We start from the raw sequence: 21,831 nt of genomic DNA, 5'->3' as shown, positions 1-21,831 counted from the left end.
AAAAAAAGAAATGTTAGAGATAAGAATAAGAAACCATTAGCCTTGGATGACTAAGGACTTTAGTGTTATCAGTTGGAGCAGACGGATGAAGCTGATACCACCTCTGCGACTGTGATTGTTTATCAAACATTAGAAGTTTAGCAGACCGTAACGGAAACTTTCGCGCTCAAAATGTTCACCATTAACAAATATTATTATACTTGAAGGAAAACCACTTTCGCGAAAGGCGTATGCATATTGCCACAGGTCAGGGACAATTTCTCTGAAAAAGGCTTCAATGTTCAATCTTTCTGCCATTTTCGTGTGCTGAACTCTTAGCGCAAAAGTTCGCCCCACGGTCTGCTAAACTTTACATGTTTGATGACCAATCATGCTACGTTAAACACCTAATTAGAGCATAATTCGGCGTCACGTGTTCCCGCTTATATGAAAGCGACGGTAAAGACAATCTAACTAATAATCCGCAATTGGAGACGTCATTTCGTCACTAGAACTTTGCCCTCAGAGTTTCTTGCATCACCGACTCCTGGCCACGTCCATGGATTCTTTCTATCTCGCATCCGCCCCGGACCATTTTTCTGTGATCGGAAATGCGATCGACACGAGAAACGTTGTAGCTATGTGACCGTGCTCTTTATATCACAAGATATCCATATAAAACTAGGTGCAAAGATTAGCACGATTAACTATGATTGTAGTATTTTTAAGAATTTGATCTGCACCATTTATTTTTTTTATGGACTAGTGTGTTACACTTGCCATGACATTTGTTTTCTTTGCCATCGAAGCTAAAACCTTTCGGGCAAATACACCGATATGATCCTATGGTATTGTTACACACTGCCACGTCTCCACAAGGCTGCCTCTTTGTGGTGCATTCATCAGTATCTGTAGAAATAAATCGTTCTTGATGTTAATTAGTGGACAAAGTGCCTTTTCCCGTGATATTAACACACTAGAAGGGTCTGAATACTTTGGCATTTTACACGAACTTAACGAAAGCAGTTACTTTAATTTTGTTGAACCTGGCTTTGAAAATCTCCCCCCTGGGGGGAGGAACTCCCATATAAAAGGGACGGGGTTCTCGCGCGAAATTCGGAAAAGAACTCCTAAGAGGAACCTAACCCTACCCTAGGTTTTGTGGGCGTGGCCCCTGAGAGGAGCCAATTCAAAACAACACATTATCTCCTGTCATATTTTTTCGACTTAATACCCAAAAGGTACCGCAAAAGCTTCCACAGTGGATCTGTTGAGGCTGAACACCCTAACAGATACCATGGCCGTATGTTTAGTTCCCAAAAAGGAACGACGAGCGCCCCCGTTCTTTTCGTATGGGAGTCCCTCCCTGTGATATCTCTAGCACAATCAGGGATTACGAGGCTGAAGCTATATATAGAAATGTTTTAGGTAAGAAAATAACTCTCGCAAAAGTAAGTTAATGGTTACAAATGCATTGTGAATTGTCTTATTCCAGGAACTGAAGAAAGACATTTCAGCCAAGACTAAGTGGACTTTAAAACACCTCAGGGTAACAACTCAGGGTATTAATTTATGAAGATCAACATGGTCTAATTTTTAGAAATAACAACAAAACATGAACTTAGCTAAGTATCCACTAAATCCAATAAAACAGCAACTCACCATAGCAGTTTTTTCCATCGTTTTTCTTACTCTCGAAGCCGTCCCGACAGTTGCACTTAAATGATCCCAACTCGTTGCTGCACGCAGAGTATAAACCGCAGATTTTTTTATCTAATTCGCATTCATCCTTATCTGTGTCGAAACAAAGCCGACGTTTCAGTCAATAAATTCGTGGAAGAATGTCCACATCCTATGCTATTTTTTCTTGTCTTGTTACATCAGTTGTGGCCATTTACTGACATGATTCAAGGAGGGCAGCTTTTGGAGTACCTTATTGACACGATGTGAATTCACAGTGTGCTACGTGACCATTTCGTTGATAATAATTTTCTGATCATTTTCATAGCGATACGAAAAACCCGTTCATAAAACGTCAATGTTAAACAGCACTGAAATATTTGACCTGCGTTAGATTCGGGTGGTTCGGTCGAACCCCCTAAATGAGATGAAAAATTGCTTAAATACGTGCCGTTTCTGACGAGAACATTAGTGGGCAAACATCGCTAACAAATATTATCTTCCGAAAAAAAGACTAAGCTGAAAAGAGCAAAACTGATATCGACGGACGAGAGGCTTTTCCTCGTTTTAAATTCCTCGCTTAGTCTAAAATCCGTTTATTCAAGCACTTACTTTTTTTTTTATTGTCTGTTTGGTAAAATTACACGTGATTTGTATGGCATGATTTTGCCGTTAACTTTTCCATCAGTATATATAATAAAGATAATTAACGCCTACTCACCGACACATTGTTTGGCCTTGAAATGATATCCCTTCATGCAGTCACACAAATGTGTGCCTTTGAAGTCTTTGCAAAATTGGTTCTCCTTGCAGTCTTTGTCATCTGAACACGTTTCTAAGCCTAGACAAGTTAAACTTTACTGCTCAGGGCCGGGGTTGTTCGAAAGCCGGTTAACGCTAGCTATCCCAGGATTTAAAGTTAGCCGAAGTATTAATTTTTCTTGTATAAAACTGCTATTCAGTGCTTATGTTTTGTGTAGTTTGCAATTATTCAAACTAAAGACAGAAGGACATACAAAATAAACAGAGAACCTTATCAAAAAGTTGCCAATTTGAAATAAAAATTCTCTCTAACTTAACCGGGCTTTGAACAACGCGGCCCAGATATCTGTCTCAAATCATGTGCACTTGACGTTCTCCAGAGAATTGTAATTTTATTTCACTAGAAATTAATTATGCATCATAAAATCAAGGAACAAGTACCCCAAAGGCGATATGTAGATTACCTGCTCGAGCTGGAGCACGGATTCGGCACATTTACAAAACTTCATTCAGTAACGTACAAGGAGAGGATGAAGAATAAACAGGAAAGAACTCAAACTATGGTATAAACTGCATTGATCATGTGGCATTTGCCGGCTTCACCTGCTTGAGAACAGTGAAATTAACTTACGTAAGCAAAATGTCAGACCATCTCCACCGTATTCATGGTTACACACACACTTGTAAGAACCAATTGTGTTGGAGCACGAGGCTTTCTCGTGACACGCCTTGCTATTACTTGAACATTCATCAATATCTGATGTATAACATAACGAGAAATTTGTTATTAAAATAGCCGTCATCATTTAATTACACAGCCACCAGAGGAAAAAGTTGTAAATTAACGGTGTCTCGTCGGTTACTGTTATTAGTGCAGCAAGTAAAATTAGAGACTTTGTTTTCCCAAGATTTAGCGACTATATTTGAATATATTTTAATAAGCTGTATCAAATTTAGTGAGTATTTATACTGTAGCTATTGTTCGAAAATAAAATTACTGACTTGCCCAGCTATATCACATTATTATTGACCGTTGAAGCCTGACACTTACAGTGGGACTACTCTGACCAAGGTCACTCGAGCAAATTCTCTGCAAATTGACCACTGTCATTTTAAAAGTTTTAAAATAGTTACTAATTGAAATGACCACAAATCTGTTGCCTTTGTAATATACAGCTTAATTACATCGATAATTTGTTGGAAAACTATTGTTAACATTCACGACTTTTATTGGTTAAATTTAAAATTTTGTCGGGCGACCTTGGTTAGATTAGTCGCACTGTAATTAGTGACGTAGACGTCTATGATAAATTGCATAGTAAATCTCGGCCTTAAAGTAAAAGCGGGAAAAGCACAGACCATGTGCAATGAGGCTGCAAGTTTTTACAGTAAAATGTTTAATGGCGCCTGAAAACGGTCGTTGGGGTGGTGACGTCACTTGTGAGGTGTTTGAAGTTCGCCTTCTCGTCATAGTTGCTCCGCTATTTTATCTATTTACGTAAAAACGTTTTACATCACAAGGACTGCTTTGAAGCTGTTAGTGCATGTTCCTGTGTATGTTCTAACTAGCTGAGTACTTAACGGTACTTGTTGCGTGAATGAAGGACTCAAACAAAGAGTGTAGCTTACCTTTACACTTAATTTTCGTGCCAGTCGCGTGACTTCGTTTATCGTGTTCGTATCCTGGAGCACATTTGCAAGTGTAACCGCCTTTCTGGTTGACACAACTGGTGATTTTTGGACATCTGTTTAATTTCGGACGGTGACATTCATCGATGTCTAAAAATCAGATAACACATGGAGGTGTCTCGAAACAGTTTTTTCGGTACCATAATGAAGCATTTTAAATCAGCTTTTTAACAGTCTTCCCTTAATCGAGTTGATATGAAAACTACACCAGTAACTGAAAATAGATTGAAGTTTGGTAATATGTATTTCTTAAGGGAATCGATATTTCCATGGAAGCGATAAACAAAAAATTGAAAATCGGTAAAACATGAATTTTGCGCAAACCGGACGTGATATAAGAAAACTAATACCAATGCCTTAAAATAAAATACACAAGAATAAAAAAAAAATGTGTGTTTGATCCGAAATGATAAATCATGATAGTATTTGAAATTATGCTTTTTGCATCATGATAGCAGATGAGCCAACAGTTGAACACTGTTTTAATGAAATTGCTTCGAATGACACCGAAAAAAAGCCCTGAAAATATGTTTTAAACCAGGAAAGTTTTCTGAGTTTCCGTCATCTCGAGAACGAAAACGGTTCCGTTGCGTATTTTTGTTACCTGGGAGGAGAGGGCCCCGGGTATGAGAGAAAGTAGTTAAAGGAAGAGTTAGTAGAAATAAGATTAAATTCTCCAATCCCCCATCAGTTAAACGATTTTCAAATTGAAACTTAAGAATGACCTTTACATCGTTGAAGATGGCCTTTAGAATCATGAACAGGCTCATATCCTTTGTTGCATAAACATTTAAATGATCCATCAGTATTTTTACAGAAAGATTCCTTTATCCGACATGCGGTCTTGCTGGCGCATTCATCGATATCTACAAATGTAAGGAGAAAAGAATATTATAAAGACTGGAAAACAAAATAATACTCTTAAAGGCCTTACAAACAGCGGCATAAAATATATCTGCAACTTTGCGGTGAAACCACTCGCTCACGCCTTGGTGTTCTCTCTGCGTTTTGAACATTTCGTGTCCTTACTTCTATAATGATAAGAGAAGAGAACATAGAAAAATGTGTTGGAATGCCCAAATATATCTTCTCGCCTTCCTTGTCCTATTATTGTAAACCAATTGGGTTTCTTGCCGCATTTTATGACAAGGATTCTGCTGACACCATTATACATTTACCTTTGCATTTCTTTCTCGGTCCTGTCAGTTTGTAGCCGCCATCACACTTACAGGAATATGAATCAGGAAGGTTCTCACACCTGTAGTTGTAGGGACATACATCGGGCTTTTTACATTCATCCACATCTACATAACAAAGAAATAAAGAAAATATAACAGCTCTTGACAACGATATTTTTCACCACCATATTTATGAGTGTTGTCTCTGTTGTTTCTGCTAACTTAAGGGAATTTATGTTGCCACTTGAACAAATTCTCTCTGAAGCAATTCATAGCATTAACATATGAAAATCACGCTGTGTTTTTACCACACCTTAGTAACAACAAGAGACGAAAAAATATGATTTCACAATAATTTGGACTGTTACCCAACGGTCCATTGTAGATTTCTACTTCGCGAAATTTAAGAATGGCATTTCTCCTTTTCAAGTCAAGGGTGACAAATCTTGCTTTGGTGTCTTTACGTAGCGTTATAGTTTGAACAGATTCCTTAGTTGGATTAGCCAGACTGGCGATTTCACTGCCTTCACCAAAACCTTTCCCACCAACATCTGTAAACAATAAGCATGTAAAAAGTTACATTCAAACCTCTTAACAGAATTTTTCGGAGAACTAGCTAACTAAGCAAGGAAAAACGGAGTCAAAGCAACGGAAAATGATGCGTGAACAGACTGGTTTGCATTGGAAAATGAAGTAGAATTTCTTCTTGTAACTTCTCATTAAGTTTCAGGTGACAAATGAAATATGGCCTTACTTTCAGAGTAGTTTCAGGTGTTGTCACCTCACCTACTCTGATCACCAAATTCTTGAGGTCGTCTGGTTTGTAATTCACATCAGTCACCACACGCACCAGATGAACTTTACATATGGCCCTTAAGTCCACGGACCACCATTGCTTTGTTGAGAAGGCTGCGCCTAGTTGAAATAGAAATTTTTGCGACTGTAAAGCTACCTTGGCATTGATTGTTGTTGGGAAAAGGAATGTCAAACAGACCTCTGATTCGTTATTGCATTCTAACAATAAACTCAATAAAACGTTTCAAAGTACGCCCTACCAGCCGGATTTCAGTAACCTAAGCTACTACATGTAGTTTATTTCTACTCACTTGCGGATGAGATGCTAGTTCATCGCAGGGTCCCAGCAGCACGAAATTCGTTGGCAACTATTTATACACAGGTGTTCAGAGGCACTGTGAGAATTAAGGGTTCTGCTTAAGAACACAACGCAATGATTCCTGCCGGGGTAGAATCGAGGGTCCAGTGAATTAATCGTTTTGCCCCTTGTTTTTCTTATAATAGATTTCAAATAATTTTGGTCTAAAGAGATCATTTAATGCAGATATGATGTCTTCTTGAGTTTAATAGTTTGCTTCGGTATTTTCCAAGTCGTTGATTGTTTTCCTTTTCATATCAGTATACATACCTGACACTGGTGATAGTATTTTCTTACCTATATTTTGATCACATCCTCTATAGGAATACTTTACATTTGTTCCGGATTTTGTGGGGCGCTGAGCAGCGAGGTTTACTAACAACAAAAATAACGGCGTTGAATAAATGTCCACTCAATTTCAAATCAATTAATTGTTTTGTCAATCCTTCAGACGGCCAGTCAGTCAGTCAGTCGGTCAGTCAGTCAGTCAGTCATTCAGTCAGTCAGTCAGTTAGTTCGCTTGTCAGTTCGTCAGTCAGTCAGTCTGCCAGTCAGGCGGTCAGTCAGTTCGACGGTCACTTAGACGGCCAGTCTTTCAGTCAGTCAGTCAGCAAGCCGGCAAGTCGGCCAGTGGCCCAGCCGTCCAGTGAGTTAGTAATAAAGGCTTTATTGGGTTTCAATTATCTTATACATAAGTTATTCAGTCAGTCGACCGGTCAATAGGTTGGTCAGTTAGTCAGTCAGTTAGTCAATTGGTGTATCAGTCAGTCAGTCAGTCAGTCTGTCAGTTAGTCAGTAAGTCAGTCAGAGAGCCAGTCTGTCTGTCACCTGAAATCTGGAGGTTCCTGGTTGAAATCCTCTTCCCTACCGCTGTCTCGATAGTCGGTCGGTTGGTGAGTCATTCCGTCGGTCAGTTGGTCAGAAAACCAGTCGGTTAAGATGGTAGGACAAACTCACATATCTTTGTCTGGAACACCTCCACCTCGCATAATGAGAGCTTGCGTAGGGGCCCATATGCCTGTGTAATTTTCAGGAAGCTCCCCACAAGAGGGTTCTTACATTCAAAGTAATTTGCTTCATGAGAAGTTCTAGGAAGAGTTGTGCAAAGATCTGTCTCATGCTCCTTCCTGTCGTCTTTCCCTACAAAATAAAATTAATTCCTACGATGATGTCATACCGTGAATCCTCCAATTAGCCGACCCCCGCCCCCTTCGACTTAGCGCCCCTCATATCGGGCAAAATTTAAAATAAGCGCTCCCCCTCGAAAAAGCATTCCCCTCCCCTTCCCCTATTTTGTGGACCAGTAATGAGACAGCAAAGGGTGTGTAGTTTTCGTCGTGTAGTATTACATTTGTACATTGTTTCAGTTTGTGACCAGGTGGATTTCTAATGGTGCCGCGATTTAAACTTTAGGATCAGCTTTTTTTTCTATAAACAGGTTATGTTGTTGTTTATGTGCAGATGATGTATTAAAAAAATGATCATGTCAGGCCACGATTTGGGAAAAATTAAGCGCCCCCTCCCCCCCTCGATTAAGCGCCCCCTTCGAAAAAGCGCCCCAGGCGCTAATTCGAGGATTTACGGTGTGTGAATAGAGCTCACAATGGAATATTTTAAAAAGGAAGTCACGGGAACTCACACTAATGTACTGTATCGAACCAAAGAGTAATAAACAGAAGATATAGGAACATTTGAAAGAATACACTTACCAACAAAAATGCCAAAGCCATGCAAGGTCATATGGCCATAGTGTAATATAAACACCATGGAAACGCGCACGTCAGCCCCTAACTCCAGATGCCACCATGATTCTACTTCAAATGCCACAAAACATGTGGCCAGGTTTCCGTCATTAGCCTCGTGACTGGAAATACTGGATTTTCCCTTAGAGAACTGATTCAATGCGATGTTTGCTGCATCAAAGAAAGTGTGCATTATAAATATATCTACTTTGAAATGTAATTACCGAAGTACGAAATATTCCACAATTGATATTTTTGTAGCATAAATTCCTCTAGTTAGGGACCTTTAGCGCTGAGACACGGTTCATACATCGCAAAAGCTAAGGCTACTCTTACTAAATTCTTTTTGATTTCTTGAGCAATATCGGTTTCTAAAAATATGATTCCGTTGTTTTAGACAAGTGCGCATCCCTTGAATTGAATTAATTCAGCGATCTGTTCCAGAAGTCTTTTTGGATAACTTTATGTCCTTCTGTATCATGCAGTTTATTTCTTAACATTACCTACTCCATCATTTGCGACAAACTGTTTAGTGCTGTTCTTGACAAAGTAAGACGCCAAAGGTTCATTTCTTTGATCGAGTCTTACCGTATGGGTCGGCGTAAACTTCAACCTCACAAAGACTGAGTATGGAGTCTGGCGAGTCAGTCGATATTTTGACGACATTTCCATACACAAAAACCCCTTTACAACTGAAGCTCAGCAGGCGGTTTTTCTCTATCTTTTCTTTAAAGCCGCACAACGTAAAATGTTCCCGTCTTGCTCGGGTATTTATGTCGCCTGATTATTAAAAATAAAAATAAAAATAGACTTAAGGTGGTGTTCTATTCTGTAATATCATTCTTAACCACTCAACTAGTCTCTGGAGGTAACCACTTACGTAATACTTGCTTTCCTCGAGGAAAACTTGACCGCAAAGCCCGAAATAACGCTTGGAGGGTTGCAACTAATTTTGGACGTTTCCAGGGTACTTGTTTGTGGCCTTTTTTTTTATAAAATGAGTTCCGCCGATTGTCAAATGGCTGGTGTGTGTCGATTTTATTTGCCGTTTCTTTATGACGGCCAGACTTCGGTTAACAATAACTTTTATCAGAATACTTACATGTATGTTGTTATTGTTAGTTTAGCCTAGGACAACAAGTTCGCCAACTCTGATCACTCTTCCTCTAAAATGTTCATATCATTTCCTACCAGTCTTTTCTAAAAGGGGCCACATAACTATATTTTTCGAGGATAAATTTTAGTATTTACTTTAAGTCCTGATGTTTTACCTGTGCATAAATAAAGTTAAATAAATAAATAAATAAATATCTACGAGCAAGGAGGACTGAAACATATAATCAGAAAAACAAACATGAAAAATATTTCAGCCAATATTTTCAAGACGCTTCGATCTTTACTGAAGTTCACTATAGTTACCGACAAACATCTTGACTCGCTTCAGGGAAATCTTTGAGGTCATGATCCGAACCAAAGAGATAGGATGATAATCGTCAAGTTCTACCGTGAGCCATGGTTTGTATTCAGTCAGGGATCGGAAACAGGTATTGATATTACCATCAACCACAAAGCGTCCAAAGGCAGCAACTCTTTTACAGTCCTTTGTCTTACATCCAGCATAGTTATCGGTTGAGGATACGGTCGTGAACATGTTTGCGGCAACGTTCTGTTTGCTGTGTCCTATTAGCGGTGCTAGCGAAGGACAGAATACGTTATCAGTTTTTGAGCGCGATATACACAAAACCAACTCCATTTGTAGCCCACAACATATCATTACCTCTCTCGAGGAAACGGTAAGCGAGCGTTATCTCTCTGTTTTCCTTTAATCGATAACAGCTATTAAGTGGTGTTTGTTGGATAATAAAGAAAACATGACGGCAATTAGGCTACTTTTATCTCCATTCTAGATTTCATCGTTGGCATTTAATTGACTGCATTTCACATTATACAACCAAGCAAGCAGATGTCAAGAAACTGTCAAACATGCGCAGTAATTTACCTGGGTGTTGCTTTTTAGTGCATTTCCCTCCAGGAGATAGAACATTTCCAGGAAGTGGTTTTGAATCAGGAACAAAGCCAACATCACACGCGCAGTGATAAGCGCCAGGCGGGAATGACGAGCTGATGTATTTTGTATCGCAGTGAGTTCCCAACGATGCACTGCACTTGTTTTCCAGCTGACAAATATCACCTGTTAAAGGAGCAATTTCATCATTGTAATGTTCATAAGTCCGCTATTAGGCTGCTCTGCTGTGTCTAATTTCTAAAGCATGAAGCTGATTTAGGTTTGCAGCTCTCCTGACATGAAATGTTGGTCTATCAAAGAACTGCTACTCCTATATAGTTTTCAGGTTTTTCCATTGCTTAGTTCCTGCATTGCTTTGTTACACAGGTCTCCACTGCGGGGAATATTTAATATTAGAGAGCGAGACTGATTTTTCTTCATCAAGACTAGAACTTACACTGATATAAGTTTAATAGTTACGTTCAAGTTAAAATTTCGCGTATTATGCATTTGGAAACAGATTTTGAGGTTAAAACGGTAACATGAGAATGCTTAAAATACTGGATCTCGTTTGTTCGTTTACCTTTAATTCGAAGATCTTTCAAACTGCAGTGGAAACGTTGTGATTTCTCTCCCTTTTGTCCTAAAGCTGTTCACGCACGAAAACAAAACAAAATTAGCCTTCCAATTTTGTCATAGAGGATTGCATTAGATATGTACACTAGTTCCTTTTTGTTTGGCGGTAGGGGAACGCTTTCACTTATTGTGCTCATAAAAGTAGCACATCACACTGCTCGCAGTTTTGTCAAATCATGCCACAATTTATGTTCCTAAATTCAAAGATTATGCCCACAACTTGACATCTTTTCTGTGTATATAGCAGCAAAAAAATACTCCACAATATACTACTATAATGCTAGGAGGGTTTTCGAATATGGCACCTTTGCTCGCACAGTTTGGCCAAGGTTGGTCAGGAATTAGGTACAGGCAAGGGTGGGTGAACTGTTATTTGATTCTTCCTGATTTAAAATGTGCGTAATTGTGAATTCTCTCGTAAAAGAACATTGAACGTGTTTGACAAACGACAACAAATGTAAAACGGAAAATGGCAACATGGCTATGGGAGTGAATTGATCCGTAAGTTAACTGATTTCTCATCACATTGGAAACTGGGGGGTCTTAAGGATTAAAACTCGCTGAGGTTTGCTTAAGGTCACTAATATTATGCTAAATAACTAATCAGACCAGATTGATTGACCATAACATACGAGATTAACACACCCCACTGACACAGCCAGTAACAGCCCTCCCCCTGATACACTGACCAACATGGGGTATCAACTCACTGCCATCATCCCATCTTCTAATGTTCTGTACCTACAGGAAATTTTGTAGACGCAGAGCCGATGGATAAAATACAAATGTGTGCACGTACGTGTGTAAACACTTTTTACCAGCCACAATGACTCTCCTTTAACCTTGTCCTGAGTAGCAAGGAATGTTCCATTTAAATACTTATCCTGGTTTTTCGGTCCACACTTAGCATTCGCTCCTTTGCCATCAGGGTACGCAACAGGCATCAATACATCATCATTAGGCTTCAAGCTTCCTTTTCTTGGCGGAAGATCTATAACAATTTCTTTTCTAGGTATTTTAGTGTGACGCTTCTTTGTATGGAAGTAAAAGGAATCATTTCCTGCAAATTTAGAATAAGTTGCTTTCTCGTGATAACGCCAAAGTGTATGCGGGACAAGGTACTTCACGTTCATGTCTATTGCCTCACCTGAAATAAAAAGATAAGTCCTAGTAGAGTAATATTCACCTTAATACAGAGCATTCTATTTAATAGGAGGGTTAAACTTAACAGTCAGAACAGTGATCACGTAAGAAGTACATCCGGATTACACAGGAAAGGAAGAGCTAGCAAGTGTGGTGTTCAAAGGAAAAGCGACAGGTGCGATCCTATTTGTGTTAGTTTTCAGTACTTTCTGTTCATGTGGCTCCCTCATCACCATTCGTGCGTAATTGTTTCGAATGAGAGAGTGGAAAGAACTTACTATTTACGTAGACCTCCACTGCACAGAGAGTCAGTGTTGCTTTTCCCTTAGCTATGACGTACACATAGTTGCCAAGCATTGGTTCAGCACAGCTGTACAGCAATGGTTCCTTGGGAACAATGAGACCTTGACGACACAATGGGTTTTGTTCAGGAAACCGACTTTTCTTATTACCTTAAATGAAGAAAATATTAGAGTATTGAATCAAATTGTCGAATTGTAAAATTGGTGTTTAGCCGTTTCTAATTCATCCCTTGGGATAGCACTCAGTGGATTATTATGTGCAGCGTTAAAGGTCTGGCCACTGAACCGTTCTCGCCTCAAACAGGCTTTAGCTTTTGACCATTTTGTTATGAAATAGGATATATTTTGCAGCCTGGCTAGGAATTGGGAGTGTTGTTTAGAGGCAACTTTTTTCCTTTTAATCGGTGAAATGGATGTCTGTAAAATACGTGCGTAAACGGATCCTTTCCTGAGCAATTCAGGTCATGTGTTAGAGAGTTTTACAGGTTTGAAATAAGGTATGACCGAAGTCTCAAACAGGGAAAAGAGCCTGTGCACGCCCGAAGAAAATCCTCGCGGTACCTCCTCCAAGGTAAACGATTGTTATTTCTGTACCTTACCACAATCAGCAAGGATGTCAATGCGTTAATTCTTAGCAGCATCCCAGGAATATATAAAAAAAAAACGTTTCTGACTACTATTTTCCATTCATACACTTGCAGTAAGCAGTATCACATAGTGGAAAGTTCTTCCATACGGTAACCTCATGCACTCCACTCCCGGCACCTGTCCAATCCGAGGAGAGTAAAGTTTGATCCTTAGAGGGAATTGAAAGCTGACAAAATAGTTCTGTTTCCTGTACCTAATCCCTAACTCCTCCTGGAGGTCTCTGTTACATGTGTAAAGCATATATTACAGAGCATTATAAACCAATGGTTAGATGTCTTACCTATTCTGATCTCAACATTTGATAATCCTTTAAATTCAGAGTCTGTTCTGCTTGCAATGAGAACGCTTTCCACCCAGACACTCTTTCCTAAATCAACTCTCCACCACGGATCCGTTTCCTTCTGGGTCTGAGCACAGCTCTTATATTCCACTACGCCAGTTTTTTTCCCGTCTACTGCATTACTAGCTTGATGATTGGCCCATGTACTGATTTGAAACGCAGGTCTTCTATAAGCGACGTTCACCAAGCCTGCAAGTGAAGAGGAAAGTAATGATAATATAAGGTGGCTCGAAACAGTTTCCAGTCCTTTCCAAGACTTAGATTTTGATGGTTCATTATAACCACTCTACATCGGTTGATGCCAAAATCGTGGAATCAGAAACATTGGTAAACATGTTGCTGTCAATTTTGTGGCACGATAGCTTACCATAGCAACAATATGACCTGCTACAAACACCCTTAATTTTAGCTTGAAGCGCTTATAACTCAAAAACAAGCTCGTTGACCCTCTTTTTTATTATCGAATTTTCATCAGCATGATAAGACGCAACTTTTTTTAAAGTTTAAAAAAATTCTGTGAAGGGGGTTCAGAGCCATCTTAAATTTGCGAAAAATTTTTAAAAGGTGGCTCTGAATCCCCTTGCTCGCACGTGTTTTCCCGTGCCTCACGTCAACTACATGTATTTTTCTGGAGTTTGGATTGGTTCAATGGATTGACTGCGTAGTTACTCTGGTTTCTGTTTTGCGATCCTAATTCGAAAACGAATCCATGCATTCAAAATTTCCAAAATTCCTCTTAGTTAATACTTCATGTAAGCTGCATCAGCTGCATTATGATATACTATCTGCATTAAGATATTACTATGATAGTTATAGGCTTTTAATATTTGTTGTTATACTCTTTCCTATATTTATGTTTTCATTTTTGTACTTATCCTATTATTATGTAATCTATGTTAGGTAATAGCTTAAGGGCTCCTATTGATAGTGCAACCTAGTGCTCTAAGAGGGTTTTCTTGGAGTCGTTGCGCTCACCTCGCGCCCTCGCGCTTGCGTGCCTTTAGTTCAAAATACGTAGGGTAACTTAACCTTTTCCCTGTCCAGATTTTAGAAAAGGTCATCAAGAGATACGTCAGTAGAGCTACAATCCCCCCATCAGCCAGCTCTCAGGTTCAGCAAGCCGTTTCAACTTATTATTTTAAGTGACCCTATGTAGGCTCCATCACTAGAGAAACACAGAAAAGGCTACGCAAACTCGTTTAGCGCTATTGTACTAACATCGAAGTTAAGTTAGCTTTTTCTCCCATTAAAGTTGGTAGTATAATTATTGTTAGGGATCCTGTTCCTCTCGATCTCCGTTCGCGCGTTGTCTACAAGTTTTCGTGGGCAGGATGTAATGTTTGTTACATCGGCGAGACTAGCCGACATCTCTCGACGCGCGTTCGTGAGCATCTGAGCAGGGACAGGAACTCACATGTATATCAGCATTTGCAGCAATCCCAGGTATGTCGGTGTTTAGCTAATAAGAACTGCTTTTCCATCGTGGATTGTGCACCCAACAAACTACAACTTTTGTTGAAGAGAGCAATACACATCAAATGGGAGAATCCCACTTTAAATAAGCGGCTGAAACATGCTGACTTAACTCTCTCGTTCTGATATTATTCTTTATGTATATACATTTATTTAGTACCGGTTTATTATATATATATAGTTTAGTGTACGATGTGGCGAAGAGAGCAACTCTTGACTGTTCTGGACGAGTTTAATGTACAACGTTTCGGCCGTTCGGCCTTCTTCAGGTAAAAGTTAAAAACTAAAAAGCTATTTACAATGGTTGCGATTTACAGAAACACCGACTTATATACAGAGCAGAAATATTAAGATTGAGGTTACGTAATACAACAAAGGTCTAAATTACAAGGTGAAAAGGATTAGACAATCAAAGACAAATACAGAACTATGGCTGACATGTGAATACAAATAAGGTGAATACAAATGAGTGACAAAAACTAGAGAGAAAAAATCTAACTTAATTAGTAGTGTTTACTCCTTACATCTTGAACAATTATTAGTCACTAGGGAGGCCTATTGGACCGCGCAATTATTTACCCCTAATCCTCATGGTCTTAACAAACGGCGGGAATCTAGATCAAAACACCGCATTAATTACTACAATTGAGTAGTTGTGATTTGCCGTTTTTCCAACATGATGCATTTTAATTTTATTCTATTATCATTTTTGTTATTTGTTTATTTCTAAGTTCAGGAGCTCTTTTCAAGGATTCTGTTATGTTTGTTGTCGGCTTTTCATTCAGGGGCTTTGGAAGGGAAATTATTACTGTAGTTTAATGGCCCTTTCCTGGGATCATGTTATGATTCTTACCTAATTACATTCATTCAGAGGCCTTCAATGGGGAGCTTGTTACTTCGGCCGAAACGTTGTACATTAAACTCGTCCAGAACAGTCAAGAGTTGGTCTCTTCGCCACATCGTACACTAAACTACAAATTTACGTAGAGACATTGTATCCTTCAGATCCTCTTACTGGGAGTTCATCGCTTGGTACACCATTTTTACACTGCTTACATATATATATAATAAACAATGGTAGCAAGACTTCAATTCATCGTTTTATTGCGACAACCCTGTTTCGTATGGTCAAAGGATGACCACACTCATCAGGCAATATCAACGAAATCGTTGATATTGCCTGATGAGTGTGGTCATCCTTTGACCATACGAAACAGGGTTGTCGCAATAAAACGATGAATTGAAGTCTTGCTACCATTGTTTATTATCTACACTGCTCCTCTCAGAGTCGAGCTAGCGCTCTATAAATTTATTCTGTTCAAGTTCAAGAAGTATATATATATAAGCAGTGTAAAATTGGTTTCCCAATTTTTACACTGCCTACATATATATATATATATTTATATAATAACCCAAGTTATTCTCGCATTTTGATTGGTTCTCGCCTATGATCTATTAGAGGACAGACGCACGACTGACGTCATCATTACAAAGTTTTTCCCTCCGCGTTTAAAAATGGCGGAAAGTTTTGAGAATTTAGATAATATTTTACATGATTGGAAAAAAGATAAGGTACAAAAAAAGTATTGTCGATGCATTGAACAGGTACGAGAAGCATAGTCTAGCTAGAAGAAGAAAGATAAAGCCGTTTCGTTTTCAGTAAATGACTCAGAAAAAATACTCGAGCAGTCTCAGTCGGCAGTTGAGCGAGGCTAAACCAAACACAAAATTGGTCTTGGTAGGCCGAGAACCATTGCGTTATCTCGAATTTAACAAACCCAATAAACAAAATGTTTATGAAATTAATTTATTTAAAAAATTCATTTTTTCTCAGTCTCAAAATAATTGTTGACACACTGACTGATGTCAGGAATGAAATATCAAAACATTAAATGTGGCTAAATAAGAAAACACATAACCTTGCTTTCCGATGCGAACGTTCCAGTCCGTTTCAGGGCACAGCAGCGAGCAAAGTACAGATGACGGCCAACTGTATCGCAGCTAAAAGGTGTCTCCGATACTATTTCAAACTGATTTGGGAATAGTCAACCACAGAGGACACAAATTTACACCGTCACTAACGCTCCTTTCCGTTCAAAACTCGATCGAATGGCCTCCAGGCTGACCACAACCGCAAGTTTTCCGAGCGTATTTTTCAACTCCTGCAATATTCAAGGCAACATCCACGCTTTTCGGCTCATATGGCTGCTCTGATGACAAAAACCGACTTCACTTATCCAGCATTTTCTTTAAAATTTGTAGATTTCGCAGTTCAATTCTGCTTTCGCTGTAAGTTTTCATTCCACGAGAAGCGACGCTCGAGTCAAGTTTGACAGTGGCGTGATTTTCCTGGACCAATCACAATTCTTTGCTCCGCATAGCAACCAATGAGATCGCTTCATTTTGTATAGACAACAGATTACGTTTCGTGTCCGCCAAAGTGGGCAAAGGCCGGCTTTCGAGTTATGTTGAAAGATTTTGAAATAAACGAAGCTTTATCTGTAGTAGTTTGTTTCGTTATTATATAAAACAAATAGATTCCATGTTGCCGTGCGTCTGTTCAGTAATAAATCACAGAAGACGCCAAAATGTGGTAAGAACATCAGTGACACACTCGGCTATCGCCTCGTGTGCCACTTTTTTGTTCTTACCACATGTTGACGTCATCTGTGCCAGAGTGCTTAAACTATATGTATATATATTTTTTCGTAACATTTGGTGTTATATTCAATGTAATTATTTCAATTATTCACAATTTTCTTCCTTGTGTTAAGTGTAGTGCTCGCGCAAGTGTTATTCCATGTCTCGCGCTTCTTAAAATTGTACGTTAACTTTTTCGAAATTTTGAATTGTATCACGTTTTAACTTATACGCCGAACTTGTGAACGAATTCACAACTGAAGATGATCGTTGAACGATCGAAACATGTCTTGTTTTAAACTTAAAGTTGTTGTCCATTTCTTAAAAATTGTTACTTGCCTGCTATTAACATAGTCTTAAAATAACGAAAACCTCTTAACACGGATGGTCTTTAACGCGCCTTATCTCGAAAACGGGCACGGTAACCCCCCTATTTTTGGGGCTTTTTGGCAAAAGTTGATCTTTACCCTGTTTTATGGTAAGCTTTTACAAAATCTGTTCGAGGGAACATTTTGTGTCCTTAAAAACGACAGCACACGGGCTTGTACGCGAGCAGTAACGAACTTGTTTACATTGGTAGCTATCATGGATTCAAAGTGGAGAAGCCACCGAAAAATTAGTATTAAAAAAGAAAAACAGATCGGTGTAAGAAAAGTTTCTTAGTAGTATTTTGGCTGCGTCAACAACAACAAAGACAAAACCTCGTCTGGGAAAACTCCCAAAGTCTCTAGTAAACACTAGGTACACCTGAGATCCATATATGTTTACAAAACTTACGATTTTCCAAAACAGAGCAGTGAAGTTCAGCAATGAGGAAACTGATCACCACGCAAATGAGAATCTGTCTTGTAGTAGGTTCCATATTTAGAGAAATTTTGAATCCGTAAACCCTTTCACACAGTCCACGAAAGTATTGCCATTACCGTACCGAAAAATGTGCGAAATTAACTTACATGCTTTACGTCATAATTAATGAATTATTTACGTCAATCTAACCAATCACAGCGCGCATTTCCTGTTAGGATCGCGTGTTGAGAAAGAACTGGCACCAATGGGTTTTCAGTTACAAGTTTATTGAATAGTGCGCCTTTCTTTAAAAAAAATTGTCTTTCCAAAGAAAAATTAAAATTTTTTGGTTACTGGGGCTGTGCCCTTGATATCTTGTGTATTTAGTAAACATGGATCTCTTCACAAATCCGTTACCATGCTTGAGAAACTATTCTTAAATTTTGGAAAAAAAATGAACGAGTTTGTAAGTGGTATTTATATGTTAACGAGATACACCATATTAATTTTTGACACGGATGAATTTACGAACTGGGAAATTACGCATAGCAAGCTGGTGTGATATGTGGAAACCCAGTGGACTGGTATGTTTTTTATATATATAGCTTGCGAACAGGCTCCCGGCGAGGACGGAAAAAATTTCGGCGAGCGCGAAACAGAAGAATTCGGAGAGCAAAGCGATCGGGGCGGGGACAGAGGATTAGCTTGTGCTCTTGGTCTTAGTCTTAAGATTTTTGCTTTCTTTTTCTTTGGCTTTCTTTGGTCTTTCAATTTCATTTATGCGCCTTGGAAAGGTTTCTGCATAAACCTGGCACAAAGTGAACATTTTCTCCATAAAAGAGTCCGTGCAAAGGTTTAAAACGTGCCGTGTACCGTGGCCTGTGCTGCTTGAAGTTTGTTTTGTTTTTTAATAAAAAATCAGAAAGGGCGTAGAGAGCGGGCTTTTAAAGACGAGAAGCGATTGGGGCATGACTGCCTGTCTTGCTTTCGCGTTCTTAAGGATAAGCGCTCTTCGGAAAAAAGCTGACCGACTGCAAACAGTATCGGATGTTATTATACGGCTAGTTTCGTGACCAGGCAAGATTACCGAGTCCAGCCGTCCTGCGCTGTGATTGGCTACCCAAGCGGGCAAAATGGCACTATCTTGCTCGTTCGGGGCTACCCGCCGTGTCCCGCAAGAAAAAAAGTTTTTTTTTTGTTTGTTTCATGTCATAAATCCTTTATTGACCAAGCGTGGTCGGTCAAGATGGATGGATATTGACCTCGTTCTTTTTTGCGTGTATAGACAAGAAAAAAGTAAACTTGGCCAATATCCAGCCAGCTTGATCAATAAAACCTGTAAAATGAAGATGAAATGGCGTCACAAGTGGCACATGGGTTTTCAGCGCGTCTTTTTTTCGGGTTAAGAATACATTAAGTGCAATCTCAATGGGTTAAGAATACAGTGAATTAAATGCATCCAATAATACAGCGAATATTCATATGCAGCATCTATAATGATACAACTGAAAGAGGGTCTGGATGGGTGTACTGAAATCTCCATCAATGCATTATAATTTTTTCTGTGACTTCTCAGTTCTCAGTTAAAATGACTCATTAATTTCTCAGTAAAATTGCAGATGCAAGAACCCAGCTCCCAGTTTAAAAAAGAAGCAATACAACAACAACAACAAAAAAACACATTTTGTTTTACGTGTCAAACCCCCTGTGGGCGCTCAATAAGCTTAGTTTTTGATTTGTTGACTTTTTACAGCTTACCTCTGCAGTACTTTTCATTTCCTGTTCTCCTTCATTAACTCTTGCCCTGAACACCTTGAGCTTTTCTTTAGCATAATGTCTATTCAAGATGCCCGGATGTAAAGGTGCTTGAGGAATCAGGATCAAAAAACAGCCTCAGCCAATTTGAAAGTTGTATCTTGGTAGACTCAGGCAAAATGTAAAAAAAAAAAACAAAAAAACATTTGAAAAGTGCTATTCGGTTTGGGAAAAAAATGAACATAAATGTTGTATCCCGTCTTTTTCTCGGTAAGGAAATGGATTGTCATTTAAGCCTCGCAAAATGTTTTCCTTTCCTTTTAAGCCGTCTTGTTCGTCACGTTCTCTTTTCGAATCGCTGTTTTCATTTTCTCGACACACGGTCATATGCTAATCATACAAAGAGCAGCCTTTTTATTTTATTGTTGGGAGCGGGTAGATATTTTGTCTAAATGTCTGATAAAGTGAATGAATGTTATCTCCTTTTAGGTTAATTAATTTTCTACAATCGCGAAAATGAAGCCTCAAGTAATATGACCTGTCAATTTTACCAAATGAAGCGTGCTCAAATTAGTGAGAATAAATCATTTTATTTTGTACATCCTGATTTTAATTTCACGACAATATCGAACTCTTGCTGCCGAGATTCAACAGCAAATGTCGATTCTGGGAAATCCGCTGATGTGTTATAATTTATTGAGATCAATTTTATTTAACAGGCCTTCTTGTAATTAATGAAGATCAATGAATTGAATTTGCTTTAACTTTCATTCCATGTTTTGATATTCTACAATATAAATTATAGTTTTGCTCTATTTAAAATTCAGTATCCCTTTCCTCAGCATCAGAAATATATCCGAGGTCAGATTTTAATAAAGATTTTTAATTAAAAATGAGCTTATCATTGTCTTGACTATGATGTAAAAAATCAAAAAATTTCAACTTCCTTTGTTTTTAATAAGTTATCACACCAAAACACTGAGAGATAATGGAACTAGCAAAGACAAACATGTTTCAAAATAGCTTGATGAATCCAAACTATCCGGATTTTAACAAAGTTCAGACTGACAGTTAAAACAAATTGGGCACTCAAGAAGATGGTCACATCATCGAAATGGGAAACATTGCACGCATCGTAAAAATAAAGTGACAAGTGAAAAAACAAGATTTATCCAAAAAACCTTTGTATTGTTCGCTTGTAACCAATGACAGATAGACATGACTACAATTGCGCGCGCTAATAACATTTTATGTTGTTTTGAATGTTTACACTCGCGCTCTTTTTAGTCAGCGGGCGCAAATAACTTCAAACTCAATTTTTTCGTTATATCACGCGCACAGTTTACAGTTGCTTTTTATCCACTGATGAAGAGGCAGCAGCCTCGAAACGTATGGATGTTTGCGTACTTTTCGTGCACATAACAAATTGACGTCAGTTTTTTATGCGTCTGTCCTCTTATTGATAATAAATTGCGTCACAAAATTGTCAAAGTTGTCGTTGAACCACGAGCCGCAGGCAAGTGGTTCCGCAGTAAACTTTGACAATGTTATGACGAATTTTATCACCGTACCAATAAGAGGACAGACGCATAAAGAACTGACGACAATTTCTTTTTTACAATAACAAGGCCCCAAAATGGTCAAATGCCGGGAATATAGCTTTTCTCGCTTTTTGATTGGCTACTAAAAAAGTCCATAAAATCTCATTGGTTAAAAAGTTGACAGTTTGACAGCGGAAAAGTGAACTTGAAAGCTTGCATAAATTAACATTTTATCCGTCCGTACACTTATTGATGATAAAAATGAGCCAATCAGCGCGCGAAAATTTGACAGTTATTGTAAAAAATGAAAATTTACTAAGTCTCTTTACATAAGTAAAGCTTTCCTTTGTTAAGCTAATGAGAAGGTGATAGTTATGTT

General features: G+C 38.6%; 1 protein-coding gene across 1 annotated transcript; it reads right to left on the bottom strand.

The window, feature by feature from the left end:
* Positions 1-290: 290 nt before the first annotated feature.
* On the bottom strand, positions 291-12,471 carry LOC149116015 (uncharacterized). The gene is made up of 17 exons (XM_089283621.1): positions 12,246-12,471; positions 11,531-11,971; positions 10,772-10,837; positions 10,159-10,374; positions 9,603-9,863; positions 8,772-8,963; positions 8,151-8,354; positions 7,399-7,581; positions 6,653-6,816; positions 6,391-6,451; positions 6,075-6,302; positions 5,657-5,839; positions 5,289-5,414; positions 3,025-3,178; positions 2,381-2,514; positions 1,642-1,773; positions 291-888 (listed from the first exon to the last, which is right to left on the bottom strand). Exons 1-17 carry the CDS (start codon positions 12,322-12,324, stop codon positions 704-706), a joined length of 3,009 nt encoding a protein of 1,002 aa, XP_089139747.1. The 5' UTR covers positions 12,325-12,471; the 3' UTR covers positions 291-703.
* Positions 12,472-21,831: the final 9,360 nt, after the last annotated feature.

This window comes from Orbicella faveolata, unplaced genomic scaffold, assembly GCF_042242905.1.
Source record: "Orbicella faveolata isolate gen_17 unplaced genomic scaffold, um_ofav_v1 contig_12, whole genome shotgun sequence".
Lineage (NCBI taxonomy): Eukaryota > Metazoa > Cnidaria > Anthozoa > Scleractinia > Merulinidae > Orbicella > Orbicella faveolata.
Note: the sequence above shows the minus strand (reverse complement) of the source record. Positions and strands in the feature narration are given on the sequence as shown.